Genomic DNA, 21,221 nt, shown 5'->3' with positions numbered 1-21,221 from the left:
GGCATAAATGGGTAGTGGGATATTCAGATCTTGAATTTTCTCTAGTTTATTTGCTAGGCCAAGAATTAGCCGGGGTTGGAGAGCATTGGCCTGCTCCTTCCCCCCACCCCAACCAAATAAACGGAGTCTGTTCATCGCTGCCCGTGAACTATGGCTGCAGGTGGAGCATCTGACCTGCCTACCGTGAGGAGGAAGTGGGTTCAGGGCGGGTGTGGGCCTGACTCGAGACCTGTAGCAGGTGATGGAGGGTGGTCCTGCCGCAGAGATGACCAAGGGGGCACAGGGACATGGAGACAAGTCCATGGACTGATTTTGTCTCTTCCCCTCCCCACCCCCCTACCCATTCCTTTGGCTTCCAGATGACCCCGTGTGCATCTTCAAGCACCAACCTCAGCCGCCTCACTCAGTACTCAAGTTCCTGCAGGACATCTTTGCCAGCAAGGACACCGCCGGCATCTTCTATCACACGGACATGATGGTGATGATTGACATTATGGTGCGGCAGATCGCCGACCTGTCCCCTGGAGACAAGGTGCTGGGGTAGGGGGGTGGGGGGTTATGATGACGGGAGAGAGGCAGGGCAGCTGGGACCTCTTGACCAAAGCTCACAGGGCAAGGGCCCCTGGTTGGGAGGTAGAGGGAAGAATCTATCGACTGTCGGTGTTCAGGTAACATGGTCGAGCAATATTCCAACCTGGACGGACCACGGTCCTCGAGGTCCACCTTGCAAGTGGGTCCCACCCTCCTCCATCCGGCCCAAGATTTGCTCCGAACCTTCAAACGGTTACCTCAAACCTCCTCTCCCCGAGCTCCCAAGCGCTCCGAGCCCCCCACGCCCCTCATCACTGGACCAAAGGAGCACAAGATCTGTGCTTGTAGGAAACGGGTTTGGGGTCCCCCGCTTCCCCCTTACTAAACAGATTTCCAAGAACACCTAACCTGAGATGCGGATTCGTTCCCCTCCCCCGCTCCCAACCCCTCCCCTGCAGCTGCGGATGGAGTACCTGTCCCTGATGCATGCCGTTATCCGCTCCACCGCCTACCTGAAGCACCGGCACCGCCTGGCTGACCTGCAGGGGACCCTGCAGCGCATCTTGGGCGAGCAGGAAGAGGGACCCCCGTGCCAAATGGACAAAATGATCATCCGGGAGATTTACAAGGAATTCCCGGAGATCGCCCAGGCAGCAAGCTAAGTCACCATAGGAATGGCAGAGAGAGGAAGAACTTCATCTCACCCTTCGGAACCACCCTGTTTCCCGTTCACACTTGTCCCCCGACCTGTCCTGTCCATCCATTCCTTCCCCCGCCCCCGTCCCTCCCCCCGACACCACTGTACCTGACTCTTCCCCGAGGTGGCATCTACACAGGTGGGGCTCAAGGTCCCATTGGGTTGCATCCATGGTAGAGTAGCCTGAGGGGTGACCCCAGGCTTGGGAGGCTCTGAGGAAGCTAAGCAAGGGAATGGCGTCACTGGGGCTTCCCCGAGCCCCAACACGCCAGAAGGGAGCAGCTTGCAAACTGAGGACTTGGGAAGCTGAAAGGCTCCTTGGGTTTCTGTAGGGATTTCTGAATATACAGCCTCAGAGAAGAGGGTCCCATGCCCCTGTCCATTTCCTCTCCCTGCTGTCACCAAGTGGCATCTGGCAGTGCTTGGAAAAAGCTTCTTGTACCATCCGTGCTGTGTGTCCGACTGCTGGAGTCAGTGGGCTGCCATTCTGATGGTGAGAGGCGCGCCCAGGGGGCGGCTGCCACCACCGGAGAGATGTCCCCCCACCCCCGACTTCGGCTCCAAGCCTTCTATGCCCTTTGCTTCCTTTCAGGCTAGCTCCACCCCTAGAGTTTAGCAAGGCCAAACCCCACCCCTGCTTGGAGTGGTGATGTTTCAGCCCCTCCTCCGCAATCCAGGAGGGTGGTGGAGCAGCCCTCACGAGGAGCCAGCTGGAGAGAGAGACAGACCGACAGACAGAGAGAGAAAGAGAGAATGAAAGAATGAGAATGCAAATGCCAGAGTGAGGTCCTCTCCTGGCGCCTCCTAGATTGGTTTCTGGAGAATCCCCCAGGTGGCAGGGTCCAGTGGGGGAGGGAATACTTCTAGGGACGTTTGCTAGGGGGAGGAGGCTCTTTTTGTTAATCTGCTGGTTTTCTTGCCTTAGCTTTGCCATGAATTACACCCGTGTATGGAGAAGCTGCTTTGATGTTGCCTCTAGGTAGCTAGAAGCCTGGTGTGTTCCCAGGCCCCAAACCCCTAGGTCTGCTGTGACCGACTCGCTACACCAGTTAACAGTCCTGCAGTATTTATCTCCCTGGTCGAACTCGGTGTCCTAGCAGAACGTGCCGTGTGACTGAGGAGGGGCGGTCAGGAGCAGCCGTGGCCACGGCGAGGCTACCGTGCAAGGGCAGGTGGTGGCTGTGGCAAGGAGTGGGCATCTCTCTCCCTGCTGGGGCCCAAGGGAAGTGGCAACTCCCCCTCGTGGCGGAGGGCGGGGTGGGGCGAAGGCGGCCACGAGTCTGCTCCCAGCGGCCGCGGACGGCCTGAAACCAATTTCTATTTTCTCTGTAAAAATGTACGAATGTTAAAAGGGACATGTATTTTCTTAAACCCTAACCCTAGATGTAACTGGAATAAAGCATCCTGAAAAACCAAGGGGGGTTTGTGGTGTGTGGGGGGCAGGGGGAAGATGGGATCAGGTTGGATACAGTCCCTGCCCCACATGGGGCTCACTCTCATAGCCCCATTTTACAGATGAGGTCACTGAGGGACCGAGAAGTGAAATGACTCGCCCAAGGTCACACAACAGTCAAGTGGCGGAGCTGGGGTTAGAACCCATGACCTCGTGATGCCCAGGCCCGGGCTCTATCCACTATGCCATGCGCCTCCACCCCCATTCCTTGCCCCGAGGTGAAGAGAATGTGCAGACCTGACTCCCGAGGTGGGGGGGAAGTTGGATGATTTGACTCCAAGCAGAGCAGCGAGTAAGCCAGCTCTTTGGAGCTTCTTACCAGAACTGCCACCTCTCAAATTGACTGTTTGCCTGCTGGGACCCTTGGGATCCTATCTGTTCATCCCATACACCCCAGCCCAGGCCCCTGTCTCCTTCCTTAAGAGGGGGCAGATGGCCTGAATGGGGGGTGGGGGGAAGAGGGAGGAGAGCCATCTTGCCTCCCCCTGCTCCCCACCCATGTGTGTAGCCCCTGGGACGATTGATTGAGCGTCCCAAAGTCAGACTGCTGGGCTTAGAAACCTCCCTGGAGCTCTGGGCTGGAGAGGTGGCAGAACCCAGAAGCCTTGGGGTGTTCTTCCGGCAAAGTGACACTCCTGCCTCTCCGGTTTCCAGGAGTCAATCCTGCCTTGAGGAAGGCTCAAGAGTCTGCAGCTGATGTGCTAATTGAGGTAGGTGGGTGTTTGTTGCTATGACTTTGTGTCTGTCTTTAGCTTCTCCTCTGATGAGGAGTGATGGGGATTCCTCAAGCATGTCATTCCTGTTTCCTAGTGCCTTCCCTGGTTTCCCTTACCTCTCACCCTAACCCCCTCTCTCCTCCGGCCCCCTCCTGCTCAGCCTCCCTCCCAAGAGGAAATCCCCTTGGCTGGCTGCCGTTCGTTCGGGCTCTGACTGTCGGGGATGAGGCGGCGGGTGTGACCCGGGGCTCAGAGCAGGTCCCTGGGGTCTGCGCGGGATCGATAACCAAATAGACCCTGACAGATGACTTGAAAAACCAGCCCTTGGGCTAGGATTCAGTCAGCTGGGCCTGTGAGGAGGCCAGGGGTCGATTGGAGCAGTGGGGCAGAGTGCCTGAGTGGTAAGCAGCTCTGCTCCTCTGTTTTGCTGTGCACAAAAAGGTACTCCATAGGTGTGGGATGGTTGGAGTAGCTACAAGGGGAGGCATGGCCAGGGAAACCTCAGGGTATCACCTCTTTGGGGTAAATGCCTCCAGCTGGGCCACGGACATCCTCCCCCGGCCCCGCTCCTTTGCTGCCCTGATTCTCAGGGCGTTTAGATTGCAGCTCTGTAAGCAGCAAGTAACCAATCCTGGAGTATCGCTTTCTGCCATCTTGCCTTTTCCCTTCCTGGTAGCTCCCTTCTTTGGGTCCGTCTGGCTCTTCCCCTGCATTTCCCAGGAGAATGATGTTCTCATCCCTTCCCGGACACCAAGCTGAATGTGGAAGCCAGTGCTTTCCCGCTCCTGCTACCCCATAGCAATGAGTCGTTCCTGGCCCACTCTCCACTCACGTCAGCCTCTGCAAACCCCTGTTCTTCAGAAATCTGTCCCCGGGGACAGGGGGCGGGGCTGGAGGGGGATCTGGGTTGGGAGTGGGGAGGATTACGAGTAGAGCCGATGATTAGGATTGGATTGTTCTGGGGGCTAGGCTGCAAGAATGCTGGCAAACTGGCCACACACACAGCTCAGATCTCCCTGAGATGGTGATCTTTGGTCCAATCTGATCGTCTCATATCGAGCACGGTGCTTGGCTCATACCATAACCATCATAATGAGAGCAGGGCTGGGGCTGCTGGTCCCATTAAGGTGGTGGCTCGCTTCTTCCCAGCTCAGGCCACAGATTAATTACAATCAATGTGAATGCCTTGGGGATCCCCAGCTAGATTCTTTGTCCAAGGGGCTCAGAGCACTGTTTAGTGCCTAAGAAGGAGAAAGCAGGTAGTTCTTTTCATTTAAAAAAATTGGAGAACTGGAACAGAGAGGTTGTTATATGCTTAAAGTCGCACAGAGAAAAACAGGACTGCTTCCTAAAATGAACACCTCCTCCAGGGGTCATTCCCCAACCAAACCCCACCTCTCTGATCAGTTCAGCCTCTTAGTCATCCTGATTTGTAATTGTGGTCTTTGTTGAGCACTTATTATGTGCCAAGCACTGTTCTAAATGCTAGAGTAGATACAAGATAATCAGGTCAAACACAGTCCCCATCCCACATGGGGCTCACAGTGTAAATTGGAAGGAGAACAGGTATTGAATCCCCATTTTACAGATAAGGAAACTGAAGACCCAAAGAAGTTAAGCAATTTGTCCAGGGTCACCCAGAAGGCAGGTGGCGGAGCCCGGATCCTCTGCCTCCCAGGCCCATGCTCCTTCTGTTAGACCGTGCTGCTTTTTTTTTTTCGAATGGTATTTGTTAAGCGTTTACCATGTGCCAGGCACCGTACTAAGCGCTGGGGTGGTAGATACCAGATAATCAGGTTGGACGCAGATGGTGCTCACAGTCTTTATCCCCATTTTACAGATGAGGTAACTGAGGCACAGAGAAGTTAAGCGATTTGCCCAACGTCACACAGCAGACAAGTGGTGGAGCTGGGATTAGAAACCAGGTCCTCTGCTTCCCAGGCCTGTATTCTTTCCACTAGGCCAGTATGCTTCGGTTAGCACTTCCGAACGAATGGGTTTATTGTTGATTTGTTTACTCTTGTTGAGACTAGTCGTATCAGTTTCCCATTTGTTTCCTTTATGGGCCTATTATCTGTGCCTGCCTGCCTGCCTGCCTGCCTCCTTTAGTGGATTGTAAACTCCTCGAGGGCAGAGACTGCCCTTTTCTTTTCTCGTTTGCTTCCAAATGCTTCCCAGTTCAGTTCCCCGCAATCGCGCTCAACAAATAACCGATGGTGACGATGATCTCCGCTCTGTCACCCGAACGCCGGACGGGCCGTTGAGTTGGTTGGTATCCGCGGCACGTCCTGTGTCGATTACCCTATCGAGCTCTCGGGAGGCAAAGGTCTAGAGCCATCTAGCAAACCCATATCCGGGCACGGTGGGAGGGGTGTGTGCGATTATGGGGGCGGGGGGCTGCTTGGCTCGGAACGAACTCCGGGTAATGCTTCGGCTGGGCCCCTGGATGGTGGGATCGTGCAACACATCGGTTGCGGTGGGTGAACTCCTTGCCCACGGTCATCCCGACCCCGGGCACCTGCCGGCCACGTAGAGGGAGCAGTGCCAGGGGTCAGTTTACGGGAATCTGGGGACGAGAGACGGAGCCCACCTCCCCAGGGGGCTTCCCCGGCCCCACGCAAGGTCCGATTCGCGGGAGTCGGCGGGCGAGCGCAAGGTCCGATTCGCGGGAGTCGGCGGGCGAGTCAAAGCGAGCGAATGTAGCGGGCGATTGGCTGGTGGTGACCGTTGCGAGGCTCGGCGACCGGTGTGGTCTGGAGGCCAGGCCAGGCCCGGGCCTCGAGGGCTTCGCCTTGTCTGGGGCGAGGAGTGGCGTGGAGTGTCCCCTGCGCTTTTAGTCCGGGAGGGAGTTGCTTCCGCGGCCCTTTCTCGGGCTCCCTAATTGCACGTGGCGAGCTCCCCGAGGGCCCCCCAGACCTCTGAATGAAAAGTGGCGGGCGCGACTGTGATTAAATCTGCCCGAGTTCATTAACTCTCCTCCCCTCTGGGGACTCCGATCCCGGACCCGGGCTCCGGCGCGTCGATCAGCGACTGCCGAGGAGCGGGGGGGCGGTGCGCGGGGGCGAAATGGGGAGACGGCTCACTCGGAATCTACCGGGCGGTGATAGGCAGACAGGCCCGGGCTGCGGGAGGGAAAGAAAGAGAGAGGGAGGAGAAAGGGAGGGAGGAGGAGGAGGGGAGGGAGGGGCCTGGCTCCAGCTCCGGAGACCGTCTCTCCGCCCCGAAGACAATGAGCCGGACCGCTACCGGCGGGGCGGGGCCTCTCCATTGTGCTAATGGGGACAATGAGCCCCTGATTGGAATGCTCCCACTCGCTCCGCTATTCCCTCACCGCCGGGGCCTCCCATTAGCCAGCTGAGGGTTGGCCGTGCCAAAGGCGGACCGGGACCAGGGGGGCACGGGACCGTACCACTGACGGCCACCTCTGGAACGCGGCTGTTGGCCTACGGCCAAGGAGACTTGGGCGAGGCAAAGGGAGGGGAGAGAGAGCGGGCCCCCACCCCCACCCCGCCCCGCTCGTCTGCCCGAAGGCACGGTGGCGGAGAAGTCAAACGCGAGGCTCTCGGGGAGAGGTTTCCTGGTCGCCACGCGTGGGGTCGCCCGGGCTGGCGATGCCCAAACTCCCGTTCCAAGGCCTTTCGGGGAACAGAGGGCAGAGGCAGCGGTCTGCTCGGCAGCCGGTCCGGGCTGACCCCGGTGATCTCCCAGTCCGGATCTTCCTCGAGCCTCCGGTCTAGTTGGAGTGAAGAAGGGCTGTGCAAGGGTGCTGGAGGCGGCACAGAGCCGTGGGGCCCGAGGGGGGGGGGGGGCAGAGCAGATTCCAGTCCCGTCCAGCTCTCGGCTAGGGACGAGGCTTCCGAGCCGGAACGGCCACATGGCTCCCTCGGGTGGTCGTCTCTCCCCCTGAGATGGCGGACTAATAATTTGACCGGATTCAGACCCCCTCCTCCCCGGGGTTGCTCCTTAGTGGCGTTCTCTTTTCGATCGGCCTCTAGATGATCCAGGAGAGAGAAGGACGGTGGTCGTCTCGCAGACTAATTGCCCCGAGTCGCCTCTCCCGAGAGTTCAGTCCGAGGCCTGCTAGGAGTTAACTGCCAGACGTAAATGAGCCATTAGCCTCCACACGCTCTGCGTCTCTGTGTATCGGTTGGGTCCCTTAGCCGGGCGCACTTTCGGGCAGGTGGCGTGAACTTTTTTTTTTCTCGGAAGGGCGGGCTCGGAGGGCGTTCTCAGCCCCGGCCCCCCTCTCTCTTGGGGGAATCTGCAGGCTCTCATTTTCCTCGAGTCGATATCCTCATCTGGGCCCAAAAGATGTGATTGGCTAATTCGGATTTGGCAGCAGGAACGATAACGTGAAGAGCGCAGATTTAAAACCCACGAAAATGAAATCAGTCTATTTCTCCGGGTCGAGCTCGGGGCGGGGCGGGGCGGGGGTGGGGCGGAGGGGCGGGGAACGTTCCAGGCTCTCAACTGTCCTCGCCTGGCTGCTGCTTGCCCCCACTGGCCCCTCGGAGCCACCTCGGGGAAAATGTAGCCCGGGTGAGGACAGTTTAACAGCCGACGGCTCCCCAAACCTTACGCGGTGACTAGTCCAGTGCTCTGCTTAACCACCTGGCGGGGACGAAGATAACGGGTCGGGTCGAGGGAGCTTCTTCGAGTTTCCACCCCTCTTATCCCACCTCCAGTATGAATCCCATTCCTTTAAGACTGGTTTTGGCCTATAAATTAAACGAACGAGGAATCATCTCTCCCTAAAGAGCAAACGAGAGCAATTGGCCTTCGCAGTTTGGAAGGGGGAAGCCAACCGCGTTTAAATTCGCAGCTGATCCTCCCTACTGCCCACAGGTACCTGGAGAGGAGAGACGATGGGTTCTCTGTGCCCAAATACAGCAGTCTGGTGGTCGTAAGAGGCATCAGACTCGGCTCCCGGTCACTCACACTCTCAGAGCCCTCGTTTTGTGCGAAGACCAGAGCCCTTCAGGAGCCGGGGGGCTCCTGAGGTCTTCTCACCCCGCGGCCCGATATGATACAGATAAATCCAAGGCGGGGCCTGGAGAGAGGGGTGGATGCACGTGCATTATTCTAAAGATGGAGGCCGGTTCGACTGTCTTATGTGTCCACACTTCTGTCTCCAGGACTCACCTCTCGACCCTCCCCTTCCTTCCTCCTCCCGATAGACGGACCCAGGCGATCTCCCCCGAAGCCCCTCAGCCCTGAGCGAGAATATGACGGGAGGCGTGTACGGCGGGGGAGGGGGGAAGAGCCGAAGAATGGTTTCGATGCTATTGTGGAGAGGGGAGGGAAGAGGCTAGACGGCAGGGACCTCGCAACGGGCATGTGAGGCCGAGTATGTCTCATCAAAGGAGGGACCGTCCGTCCCCTTTCTGTGCTGGAAGCCCACCTCCCAGCCCATCGGAAAGGCTGGCGGTGGCTGGGGGTGGGGTGGGGAGCGGAGCGGGGGGAAGAAGAAGGAGGGAAGAGCGAGGAGGAGAGGAATGAGAAACGGGAGAGGGAGGGGGCCGAAAAGAGATAAAGGGGCAGGAGAAAGAGGTTGGGAGGGACGGCTGTGGGTGGAGGCGGGTTGGAGCCGGCAGGAGAAGGGAGAAAGAGGGGGCGAGGGGAGGCAGCTGTCTGGGGATGGAGACGGGGAGGGACCACCTCCTGAGGTGTGCGGAGGCAGGGCCCGGGCAGAGCGCTCCTAGGGCTTCGGCCGGTTCAGAACCCCGGCCAGCGCCAGTGCCCTCCCCCAAGATGGCCGCGGGGGCCCGGCCTGCCATGCGCGGCGGGCCGTACCACCGGCCGCTGGGCGGCGGGGCGGGGACGGAGCGGACCATCGGGGCGGCCGGGAGCCATGTTGGAGCGGCGGGAGGCGGCGGCGGCGGCGGCGGCGTTGGAGATGCGGCGGCGGCTGCCGCTGCTCCTGTTGGCTGGGCGGCGGCCACGGCGGGCTGGGGCCGCGCGAGGCGCGGAGTAGATGGTGCCCGGGGGGCGGCGGCGGCGGCGGCGGCGGCGACGCGCGGGGCGCGGAGAGACAAGGGGCGCGGAGGCGGGAGACGGCGGCCGGGGCGGCGGGGGCGGGGGCCGGGGCGGCGGGCAGAGCCCGGAGCGAGAGGCGGAGGCGGGCGGGAGGTTATGGCCGCGCGGCCGCCGCAGGAGCGGGGCTGGGGCTGGGGCTGGGGCTGGCCGCGACCGCCGCTGCCGCTCCTCCTCCTCCTCCTCCTCTCTTTGTTCCCTCTCAGCCTGGAGCGGCCGGGGGGCGGCGGCGGCGGCGGCCGGGGGGAGGCGGCCGGCGGCCCCGGGGAGCGCCCGGGCCAGGGCGGCCCCGGCCCCGTAGCCCTTTGTTCGGGCTCCTTCGACCACAGGACTCCCGCCGGCGGCGGCGGCGGCGGCGGCGGCGGCTCCTCCTCCGCCTCCCCCTGCCCCCCGCGGGCCCCCCAGGAGCGGGCGCGGCCCGGGGGGCGGGCCCGGGGCCCTCCGGACAGGATGGGGTTCCCAGCCGGGGGCCTGGGGAAGCCGGAGGGGAAAGAGATGGGCCTCGGCCCGGGCCCCAGGAGCCGGGCCCGCCACCCCCTCGGCGTGGGGCTCCCAAGGAGCGCCCAGAAGAGTTGGGGGAGCCCGGGGCTCCGGAGCTCCGGCGTGGAGGCCGAGGCCGGGGGCGAGCCCCGCAAGCCCCGACCCCGCCCGCCCCCCGGCCCGGACGGCCCCGAAGAAGCCGCGGCCCGGCCCGGCCCGCGCGGGATGGCGGGAGGGAGCGGGGCCGCGGAGGGACCGCTTCGGGAGGTCGCCTCCCGCGGGTGGGCCGGGCCCGGCCCGTCCTCCGAGGGCCGCCCGCCGCCGGCGACGCCCCGGCTTGGGGCCCGGGCCCCCCCCGCCCGGCGGCGAGCGGGCGGGACGGGGAGTCGTGCCGCGGGCCCCGAAGCCCAGCCTCTGCGGGACGGAGCCGCTCGGGGGACGCGGCCCGGGCCCGTCCCCTCCACGGGCCGGGCGAGTCGGCGCCGGGCCCCGGGGGCGGGGGCCCGGGCGGGCGGCGTTCAGCACCTCCGGCGGCGGGGCCAGCTCCCGCGCTGGCCGAGCCGGCCTCGGGGCCGCTCCCGCGCCATCGCCTCCGCCTCGTCGTCCTCCTCCTCCTCCTCCTCCGCTGTCCCCCGGCCAACTCCACCGGCGCGCCGGCGCAGCTCCTCCCGCCGGCCGGCCGGGAGCGGGGCCCGCGGGGCCCGCGGGGCCCGCGGGGAGCGGCGGCCCGGCCGGGGCCGGGGCCGGGGCCGGGGCGCCGCCGCCGCCGCCCGAAGCCCGCCGGTCCCGGCCCCCGGGGCGGCCCCGCCGAGCGGCCAATCGCCACCCGCTCTTCCCCCAGTACAATTACCAGGTGCAGGTGGCCGAGAACCAGCCCCCGGGGACGCCGGTCATCACCGTGGCGGCCCAGGACCCCGATCCGGGCGAGGCCGGCCGCCTGCTCTACTCCATGGACGCCCTGGTGAACAGCAGGTCCGTGGAGCTGTTCAGCATAGACCCCCGGAACGGCCTCATCTCCACGGTGGAGGTCCTGGACCGGGAGAGCATGGACCTGCACTATCTCCGGGTGACGGCGGTGGACCACGGGACCCCCCGCCTCTCCGCCACCGCCATGGTGGCCGTGAACGTCGCCGACCGGAACGACCACGCCCCCGTCTTCGAGCAGGCCGAGTACCGGGAGACCATCCGGGAGAACGTGGAGGAGGGCTACCCCATCCTGCAGCTGCGGGCCACGGACGTCGACTCGCCCCCCAACGCCAACATCCGCTACCGGTTCGTCGACGGGCGGGACGCCCGCTCCGTCTTCGAGATCGACCCCCGCTCCGGCCTGATCACCACCAGCGGCCCGGTGGACCGGGAGAGGCTGGAGAGGTACTCCCTGGTGGTGGAGGCCGACGACCAGGGGAGAGAGCCCGGGCCCCGGTCGGCCACCGTCCGGGTCTACATCACGGTCCTGGATGAGAACGACAACGTGCCCCAGTTCAGCGAGAAGCGCTACGTCGTCCAGGTGAGGGAGGACGTCCGGCCCCACGTGGAGATCCTGAGGGTCACGGCCACCGACTCGGATAAGGACAACAACGCCCTGGTCCACTACAACATCATCAGCGGGAACAGCAGGGGGCAGTTCTCCATCGACAGCGTGACGGGCGAGATCCAGGTGGTGGCCCCTCTGGACTTCGAGGTGGAACGCGAGTACACCCTCAGGATCCGGGCCCAGGACGCGGGCCGCCCGCCCCTCTCCAACAACACGGGCGTGGCCAGCATCCAGGTGGTGGACATCAATGACCACGCCCCCATCTTCGTCAGCACCCCTTTCCAAGTGTCCGTCCTGGAGAACGCCCCATTCGGCCACTCGGTGATCCACATCCAGGCGGTGGACGCCGACTACGGGGAGAACGCACGCCTGGAGTACAGACTCGCCGGGGTGTCGGCCGACACCCCCTTCGTGGTCAACAGTGCCACCGGCTGGATCACGGTGAGCGGCCCCCTGGACCGAGAGTCGGTGGAGCACTACTTCTTCGGGGTGGAGGCCCGGGACCACGGCTCGCCCTCCCTCTCTGCCTCGGCCAGCGTCACCGTCACCGTCCTGGACGTGAACGACAACCGGCCGGAGTTCGCCCAGAGGGAGTATTACGTCCGCCTGAACGAGGACGCCGCGGTGGGGACCAGCGTCCTCGGCGTCACCGCCGTCGACCGGGACGCGAACAGCGCCATCAGCTACCAGATCACGGGGGGCAACACCCGCAACCGCTTTGCCATCAGCACCCAGGCGGGCGTCGGCCTGATCACCCTCTCGCTGCCTCTGGACTACAAGCAGGAGAGGCGCTACGTTCTGACCGTGACCGCCTCGGACCGGACCCTGCACGACAACTGCCACGTGCACATCAACATCACGGACGCCAACACCCACCGCCCCGTCTTCCAGAGCGCCCACTATTCCGTGAGCGTCAACGAGGACCGGCCGGTGGGCAGCACCGTGGTGGTGATCGGCGCCACGGACGACGACGTGGGGGAGAACGCCCGGATCACTTACTTCCTCGAGGACAACATCCCCCAGTTCCGCATCGACGCGGACACCGGGGCGATCACGTTGCAGGCTGGCTTGGACTACGAGGACCAGGTGACCTACACGTTGGCCATCACGGCCAAGGACAACGGCATCCCCCAGAAGGCGGACACCACCTACGTGGAGATCATGGTGAACGACGTCAATGACAACGCTCCGCAGTTTGTCGCCTCCCACTACCCGGGGGTGATCTCAGAGGACGCCCCTCCCTTCACCAGCGTGCTGCAGATCTCCGCCACCGACCGGGACGCTCACACCAACGGGCGGGTCCAGTACACGTTCCAGAACGGGGAGGATGGTGACGGGGACTTCACCATCGAGCCCACGTCGGGAATCGTCCGCACGGTGCGGCGGCTGGACCGGGAGAGCGTCCCCGTGTACGAGCTCACCGCCTACGCCGTGGACCGGGGGGTCCCGCCCCTCAGGACCCCGGTGAACATTCAGGTCACTGTGCAGGACGTCAACGACAACGCTCCCGTCTTCCCCGCCGAAGAGTTTGAGGTCCGGGTGAAGGAGAACAGCCTGGTGGGCTCGGTGGTGGCTCGGATCACGGCGGTGGACCCGGACGAGGGGCCCAACGCCCAGATCATGTATCAGATCGTGGAAGGCAACATCCCCGAGATCTTCCAGATGGACATCTTCTCCGGGGAGCTCACGGCTCTCATCGACCTGGATTACGAGACCAGGCCGGAGTACGTGATCGTGGTTCAGGCCACCTCGGCGCCCCTGGTCAGCCGAGCCACGGTCCACATCCGGCTCATCGACCAGAACGACAACAGCCCCGTCCTCAAGAACTTCCAGATCCTCTTCAACAACTACGTCTCCAACAGGTCCAACACCTTCCCCTCCGGGGTCATTGGCAAAATCCCGGCTTACGACCCCGATGTGTCGGACAGGCTCTTCTACACCTTTGAGCGGGGCAACGAGCTGCACCTGCTGATCGTCAACCAGTCTAGCGGGGAGCTGAGGCTCAGCCGGAAGCTGGACAACAACCGGCCCCTGGTGGCCTCCATGCTGGTGACCGTCACGGGTAAGGTCTCGACTGCCGCGTTCGGAGACAGGGACCGCGGGTCCTCGGGGCCCTTGGCCGACCCGGTCGGGGCCCGGGGGGGGGGGGAATCTTCCAAATGGCCCAGCCGAAGGCCCCCGGTCAACCCGGACCGCTGTCCGGCCCTCCTCGCCCTTCTGCGCCTTTGGCGTGCTCACGGGAGGCCCCTGAGAGGCTGCTCCTTTAGTCTGAAAATCTGTTCGGGAGACACTGGAGCTTTGGCGTGGCTGGATGTTGGCAGAGGGGAGCCCATTTCAGCCTCTCTTTAAGGAAGTTGAGTGGCCGGGGGCGAGGGGGCGGGGGTCCTCAGAGTCAGTCAGCTTCCGTTTAACCCTCTCTCCCCACCCTACTCCCAAAGGCAACGGAATCCAATTTGATGCAAACCGATCAGTCGGCCGATGCCAGGTTCAGTTGGGTGACGAGAAAGTCATTTTTCGAGGAGTTTGGCCTTCGGCCCAATTACTTAGGGGAGTATTGGGATCTGAAGCCCGTAAAAGTCCCTGATAGAGGATCCCAAGCGTCTGTAGCTGCCGGTAGATCCTGGGGTGGGGAGGCAGGGGTGGGGGGCGGGGGGCCGCCTGGCTCAAAGTCTGTAGTTATCGTAGAAAATGATGGTGGGCTCAGCTGTGTGGGGTGCCACGTTGTTTCCCCGAGGACCGGTCGCCGGCAGCTAGGGATCTTGCAGGTGTCGGCGGTCACACCGAAAGCCCTTACCGTGTGCCTCGGTGGGCGGGCTGCTCTTTGGAGCCCTCCACGGGTCTGGTTCTGGAACGGTGTCAGGGCGATGGCACCGATCATGAGACTACGCTGGCATACGCTGGGGAGCGGGGGGTGGGGAGGGCAGAGGAATTTTTCTACCATAGACATGGCACCACGTACTAAAACCCCAGAGGGGATTTTTTTCCTGCCATTTCCCTCTACCAAGGGGACCCCCTCTCTGCCCCGAGAGAGTGGGAAGCCACTCCGGGTGGATCCCGATAGAGGCATCAGAACCATCAAACACTGAGGCAAGAAGGAAAGGGGTCTGAGAGCCCTCAAGGTAGAACTGGGTGGGCGTTCCTCCTCGGCCTCCCAAGGCCTTCCCGTGGCACGACTCCGGTCGTATTTCTGCCAGGCTCCCTTGCTTGTCCCTGTCTTCCGCCGCTGGAACACGTAAGTGTGATGTCCCTTTTCTGGCTAAGAGATCTGCGGATGGTGAACCGTTCAGGAATTCTTTCCCTCCCTGTTAACGCTCTAGAGGAGGGCTTTCACCCAGTCTCCCTGATCGCCTTTGCCAGGGATCTTTGGGTTGGAATTTGGAATCCTAGGACCTCATCTCACGGGGCTCCTGCACTGACTCACTGTTCCCTTCCCCCCACCCCCCATAGATTCATTCAGTCGTGTTCATTGAGTGCTTACCGTAGGCAGAGCACTGTACTAAGCCCTTGGGAGAGTACAGCGATAAGCAGAGGCGTTCCCTGCCCACAGTGAGTTTACAGTCTAAAAGGGGGGGGAGACAGACATTAATATAAATAAATTACAGATATGTACGTAAGTGCTGTAGGGCTGGGAGGGGGAAAGGACAAAGGGAGCCGGTCAGGGTGACGCGGAAAAGAAGTGGGAGAAGAAGAAAGTGGGGGCTTAGTCAGGGAAGGCCTCCTGGAGGAGATGGGCCTTCCGAAAGGCCTCGAAGGCAGGGAGAGTGATTGCCAGATCTGAGGAGGGAGAGCGTTCCAGGCCCGAGGCAGGACGTGGGCGAGGGGTTGGCGGTGAGGTAGGTGAGATTGAGGCACATTGAGAAGGTTAGCGCTGAAGGAGTAAAGTGTGCGGGCTGGGTTGGAGGAGGAGAGTAGCGAGGTGAGGTAGGAGGGGGCAAGGTGATGGAGTGCTCTAAGTTTTTGTTTGATGCGGAGGTGGATGAACAGCCACTGGAGTTTTTCAGGAGTGGGGTGACATGTCCTGAACGCTTTTGTAGAAAAATGACCCGGGCAGCAGAGTGAAAGTATGGACTGGAACGGGGAGAGGCAGGAGGCTGGGAGGTCAGCAACGGAGGTTGATGCAATGCTCCAGGAGGGATAGGATGAGTGATTTTATTAACGCAGCAGCAGTTTGGGTGGTGATCGCCCCTCTAACTTTGCTTCCCTCCATCGGCCTGCAGCTGGAAAAGGCCTCATGAAAGAGACAAAGCCTCCGGAGAAAGAACTGGAGGCTCAGCCCAGCTTCATTGGAATCCTTGGAAATCCCATTCCTTTCCTCTGGCCTCGTCTAGGGAGGCCAGTCTCAAGAGCTTTCTCCCTGCAGGGGAGCAGCGGGAGGAAGGGTTAGGGAGGCGGGGCGTCCGGGGGTCCAAGGCTGGTGACCACTGCCCCGAGGAAGAGTGCCACCACCCAGGGCTTCCCAGGGCGTCTCAACGGCGACTGCTCCCGTCAGCCCACCCCCTCGTCCTGCTCCACCTGGGACAGCGAGGAGGCAATCAGGAGAGCCCCGTCAGCCCTGGTTTCTTCGCCAAGGCCGAGGGAGGGGACTTGGCTCTGCCAGCGGCCCCGAGGTGGGCCCGCAGTTGGATTGGGGTGCAAGAAGGGTAAATTGTAACTGCAGGGCAGGGAGGGAGCTGAGGCAGATACCCACAGACACACATGCATGCTGATTACCAGCAAAGGGGGAAGAGCCTTGCTGACCTCTCCCGCTTCTGCTTTGGCGTGCATCTAGATGTGCCGGCTCTGCCTCCAAATCGTACTTAACCTTGCGTGGATGTAGAGAGAATTAGCACTGAAACGGCCTTTCATTAAAATGGCTTAGAACAACAAAGCGCTGCTAATTACGGGGGCTCTATCTTCCCAGCTAGGAAAACGGGGAGGGAATCAAAAGAGAGCGCTTCTGGCAGAGGAGAGAGATCAGAGGAGATAGTGCTGGGGAGAGAGGGAAGAACTAAGGCCACTAGGTGTGCAGCAGAGGCCATGCGGTTGTGACCCCTGGGGCTTGTCCCTTCTCTTTCCTAGCTGATGCTGGATCCCGTGACTCCCATTCATTCATTCATTCATTCAATAGTATTTATTGAGCGCTTACTATGTGCAGAGCACTGTACTAAGCGCTTGGAATGTACAAATCGGTAACAGATAGAGATAGACTCCCGAATCCATGTAACTCCTTGGGAACTGGGTGACGCCGGGGAAGGGGTGAGAGTATCTGATGAGCGAGAGTCCTAAAGCTCTCCCGTCGTGCAGCGGTCAGTCAATCGAGCCCATCCTCTCAGACCGTAAGCTCGCTGTGGGCAGGGAACGTGTCTACCAACTCTGTTACAGCGTCCTCTCCCACGCGCTTAGTCCAGTAAGTACTCAAGAAATACGATTGATTGATGGAGCACTTAACCCTGTACTAATGCTCGGGAGACTACAATACAATAGAGTTAGTAGACCTGATCCCTGCCCTCAAGGAGCTTACAATCTAGAGGGGGAGGCAGACACTAAAATAAATTACAGGTAGGAGGCAGCAACAGAGTTTAAAGATATGTGCATAAATCCTGTAATGGGCGGGGAGGGTGAGTACCCAGTGCTTTAGGTGATCCGGAAGTACGGAGGAAGTGCTGAAGTGGTAGTCGAGGGGTGGAAATAGGGTGGGGTGATGAGAGATTAATCAGGAAAGGCCTCCTGGAGGAAATGTGATTTCAGAAGGGCCTTGGAGTTGGGGAGGGCAGTGGGATGCCACACGTGAAGTGGGAGGGAATTCCAGGCGGGAAGAACGTCCTGAGCGAGAGGTCGGAGATGAGAGATGAGGACGAGGCACGATGACCTCTCTAGCACGGGCTATCTCTCCTTAGCCGCAGCCGCCTCTGGAATTGTTTCCGAGTCACGGCACCATCACCGGCTATTCAGTTCCTCCAGCTGGACCTCATGATGAGGATCGGGCTGGTCAGGTGGCAACCCCGAGGTCCCAACAGGAGGCATGGAAGTCCTCCTTGACTTCCCCATTGATTTCCCCCATGATCCAGTGACCCAACCTAGGAAAGGGCTTCTTCCTTCCGATGCGTGCTTTCACCCGAGAATTCTGCTCAGGGCATCATTTATTGCTTGGTCCTTAGCCAGGAAAATTGGATCTCAGACAACTGGGGCCCTGCGGTCTGGTTGAGATTTGGAAAACAGATCCATAGGGTTAGAAATTGGGCCTATATGTCATAGGGGGTAATGGGGAAGCAGCGTGGCCTAGTGAAAAGAGCCCGACCCTGGGAGTCAGGGGACATGGGGTCTAATCCCAGATCTGCTACTTACCTGCTGTGTGACCTTGGGCAAGTCACTTCACTTCACTGTGCCTCAGTTTCCTCAATTGTAAAATGGGGGTCCAATACCTTTTCTCACTCCTAATTAGACTGTGAACCCCAGTGGGACAGGGACTGTGTCTGACCTGATTAACTTGTATCTACCTCAGTGCTTAGAACTTGATACATAGTAAGCTCTTAACAAATATAATAATGATGATGATGATGGTGATGATGATGATGGTGATGATTGCAGGGGGGGCTGGATATGCCCAAAAGACACCACGGAGGATTAGCCTCTCCCCCCTGTCAGCTGTGATGCCAGAGAGCAGGCCTTGTTCTTTGAGTATCCCATTAGCCAAATATGCCCTCAGAGATACCGACGGAGCTTCTAACAGAGCCATGGTTGTGGTGCTGGTTGAGTATGCCTAGCAAGAGCAGAGTCAGTGGGGGCGGTCTTGGCGCTACATCAACTCAGGGAGCAAGGTGCTGCCCTTCACTGGACATCAACTCAGTCTATTGTGGTCTTGCCCCCGGCTTGCTGGAGTCCTCACGAGGCCCCAGTGCATCATCTGTCTATCTGTGAGGCAGCTCTTCCTCAGAGAGAGAGATCAATCAATCAATCAATGGTATTTATTGAGCGATTTTTGGGTGCAGAACACTGTATTAGGTGCTCGGGAGAGCACAATACAGCAGAGTTGGTAGGCACATTCCCTGCCTGTCAGGAGCTAATAGTCTAGAGAAGGAGCAGATCTGGAGTTAAAATCCCTGGGTTGGCTACTCCAGGGGTGGAGCTGAGAAGGCAGGTCCCACCCAGACCAAATTCTGCTTCCCCTCCTGGGAGTGTGTGGGTGTGTGGGGGGAGGGGACGGAGGAGGAAGGCCTGGGAAATTGGAATCGTCTTTCTGTCTCAATCCCAGGGTCCAAGGAAGCAGCAGCAACAGATCCGGAGACAGAAGCCTCTTTGGATAGGAAACGAAGTCTGTCGGAATGACACATGGCCCTGGGGGCTGGACTGCGGGTTCTTGCTAGGGTCCTCCCCTGGCCAAGAATTCTGGGGCCCCAAGGCTTCTTAGGGTACCAAGCTCTCCTGACTCTAGATCCTGCTCAGGAAGCCTTCCCACCCCAGCCTTGGAGAATGCTCTCGTCCGCCTCTCTCCTTCCCGGCTCCTGGGCACCGCCCGTTCCTTTCTTGCTGCTGTCACCTTTCCCGGGAGGCTGAGAGCCTAGATTGGGGGCCTGGAGTGAATCCCTCCCTCAGGTGTCTGGAAAGCTGGAGGGGAGCAGGGCATCAGGGGCTTCTCTACCCGCCCCTCCATGTAATAAGGAGCCAGCCACTGGAGCCTGAGCTATGTGGGGCTGCACCAGACACAGCTGTGAGGAGGGGAGGAGCCCATCCCCATCCATTTCCCAGGCCCTGAGTCCTGGGGCTGGGCCCCTCTCTGACCCCTCTCCCTCTTCTCCCGGGAACACCCACCTCTCTGGTCCATGAATATTCAGCAGGCTGGAGGCTCGGCCCTTAGCCCCTGGATTTATGCTGGATGGCTCCACTGCCTGCGATTAGCATCGCTCCCCAGGGACCGGGGCTGTTCCAGCTCGCTTTGTGCTCTTTGTTTTGGGGCCAGGGGTGTGGTGTCATCATTCTCTTAACCATCTGCTTCCCCCAAACACAGAGCAGATGGGGGATGGGGTCCAGGCAGGGACCACCGAACCCAGCAAGGGCGGCACTGGGAGTGGCACCAGGTGTCAAGCAGGGGCGAACCTGACTCAGATGTGCAGAGTGGTTTGGTTGCCCTGGCCGATGGGTCCTGGAGAGAGGAGGCATGGGCTGACTCCTGCGAGGAGGAGTCTGACAGGGACGGTGGAAATCTCTGTTCCGGCTCCACGCTGCACAGTGAGGGGCCCAGACCTCGTGCTTTGGGCTTGGCCAGTTTAAACCCGACCGAGGGAGGCAAGGGGAGGGGCGCCGGAGGCAAGGGGAGGGGCGCCGTTGGGTACCTCCCCCCTCCACCTCCCCCAGGATAGGTGGGTGCTCGGGTGGCACCCAGTTGGGCTTTGGCCCTGGGACACTGTTCATCACTCTGGAGAGGTTGAGACTGGTGTTGATGTGCGCAGGCCCCAAGGATGGGATAAGGAGCTCCCAGGCATCTGGATCCCCGCAGGGGAGATCTCCTCACCCCTAGGCAAAAACCCACTTCATTCACCGTGAGACCATTTTGATCTTCACCACAACCTGCCCTGATTCCAGGGCTGAAAGTAAAACCATTTTCTAACTGAAGTTGTAGCGGCCTCCGCTGCCTCCCCACCCCACCTCCCTCTCAGAAAGGCAGCTGGCCACTGCTCCCATTCCGGCTACATTTTTTTGTAACTCTCAGCACTGTCCATCACTAAGCATCTCATTGCCACGGTGGGAGGCAGAATCCTGAGCTAGGTGGACCACTGGTCTGACCTAGTACTGGCCCTGCTCACGCCTTTACCCTCTTATGTAAGCTGATTCGTGTTCACTCTGGGCTGCCATACCTCACTCCCAACCCAGTTGTTTACCCATTGTCCCCTTCTCCCCCATCACCCTTCACTCTCTGCTGTATCTGTCCCAACGTGGAGAAGTAAATCTGTGGGACTTGGAGGTGACTCAGTGGTTCATCATTGAGGTTGGGGCCCATGCGGGGCTGGAGTTTGGGATGGGGCGGGGGTGCGTGGGTGGTGAAGAATTGTGGTAATGTGCTGGCATTCAAAAGAGAAGCATATGAGGTCAACATGCACTGGGAATGTTGGTTGAGGTCCTTCGATGAGGTTAAGGGGGTGTTAGGTTGATGGTGGATTTGGTTTGGTGGGAATTCACTTAGGAAGGTGGGGTCAGGGCAGTTGGGGAGAGAGAGGGAAAGCAAGACCAGACTTTGAGGTGTAAATGTAATCTGTGGTTGGTTATTCAGAGAACCAGAAGAATGCTTAGCCTACTGAAGACCAATTTGATTCAGCAGTTTGGAAAGGAGAGAAGATTGCTATAATAAGGTTCGGAGGCTTGGGTAGGGTTCGAATAAGGAGGAAAGATGCAGTCAGTCTGTTTTTGCTTCATTTCTTTTCACCTCATTGATTTTTCTCTGCTGATTGAGTCATGTTCACCTGTAGACTGGAGACAGATTCATTTCCTTTTGATTGTTTTTTCCCTTGCTCAACCCTTCTCCAGGTTAATGCTTTGCTCTTGTGAACGGTGATTGCCAGCTATTGAATGATTGGGGCACTACCCTCTGGCCCAGGATGCCCTTTCCTGCCAGCCTCCTGCTTGTCCCGTTGTCAGGGTTGAAAGGAGGACCGAGGGCCCTCCCCAGCCCTCCCACTTCCCCTCTCCTCTCTTTCCTGAACCACCTGCCCCCCCCCCCGACCCCCGACTGGTGGATTCATGACATTGGGGAGATCGGGAGGGGCAGTGGGGAGAAGGATGGCGATTTGAGGAAGGCAGCATTTG

At 60.3% G+C, this 21,221-nt stretch overlaps 2 protein-coding genes across 2 annotated transcripts in view; both read left to right on the top strand.

Moving 5' to 3' along the window:
• The window catches only part of NCKIPSD (NCK interacting protein with SH3 domain), a 76,914-nt gene extending 74,270 nt beyond the window's left edge, over positions 1–2,644 (top strand). Inside the window, exons 12-13 of the mRNA XM_029051467.2 lie at positions 360–532; positions 990–2,644. Of these exons, the coding sequence (XP_028907300.1) occupies positions 360–532; positions 990–1,193 (377 nt within the window). The 3' untranslated portion in view covers positions 1,194–2,644. The remainder of the gene's footprint in view (positions 1–359; positions 533–989) is intronic.
• A 6,504-nt stretch (positions 2,645–9,148) lies between these two features.
• CELSR3 (cadherin EGF LAG seven-pass G-type receptor 3) overlaps positions 9,149–21,221 on the top strand; it is a 53,793-nt gene continuing 41,720 nt past the window's right edge. The window contains exons 1-2 of the mRNA XM_039910271.1: positions 9,149–9,443; positions 10,696–13,506. Of these exons, the coding sequence (XP_039766205.1) occupies positions 9,149–9,443; positions 10,696–13,506 (3,106 nt within the window). The remainder of the gene's footprint in view (positions 9,444–10,695; positions 13,507–21,221) is intronic.

This window comes from Ornithorhynchus anatinus, chromosome X1, assembly GCF_004115215.2.
Source record: "Ornithorhynchus anatinus isolate Pmale09 chromosome X1, mOrnAna1.pri.v4, whole genome shotgun sequence".
NCBI lineage: Eukaryota > Metazoa > Chordata > Mammalia > Monotremata > Ornithorhynchidae > Ornithorhynchus > Ornithorhynchus anatinus.
Note: the sequence above shows the minus strand (reverse complement) of the source record. Positions and strands in the feature narration are given on the sequence as shown.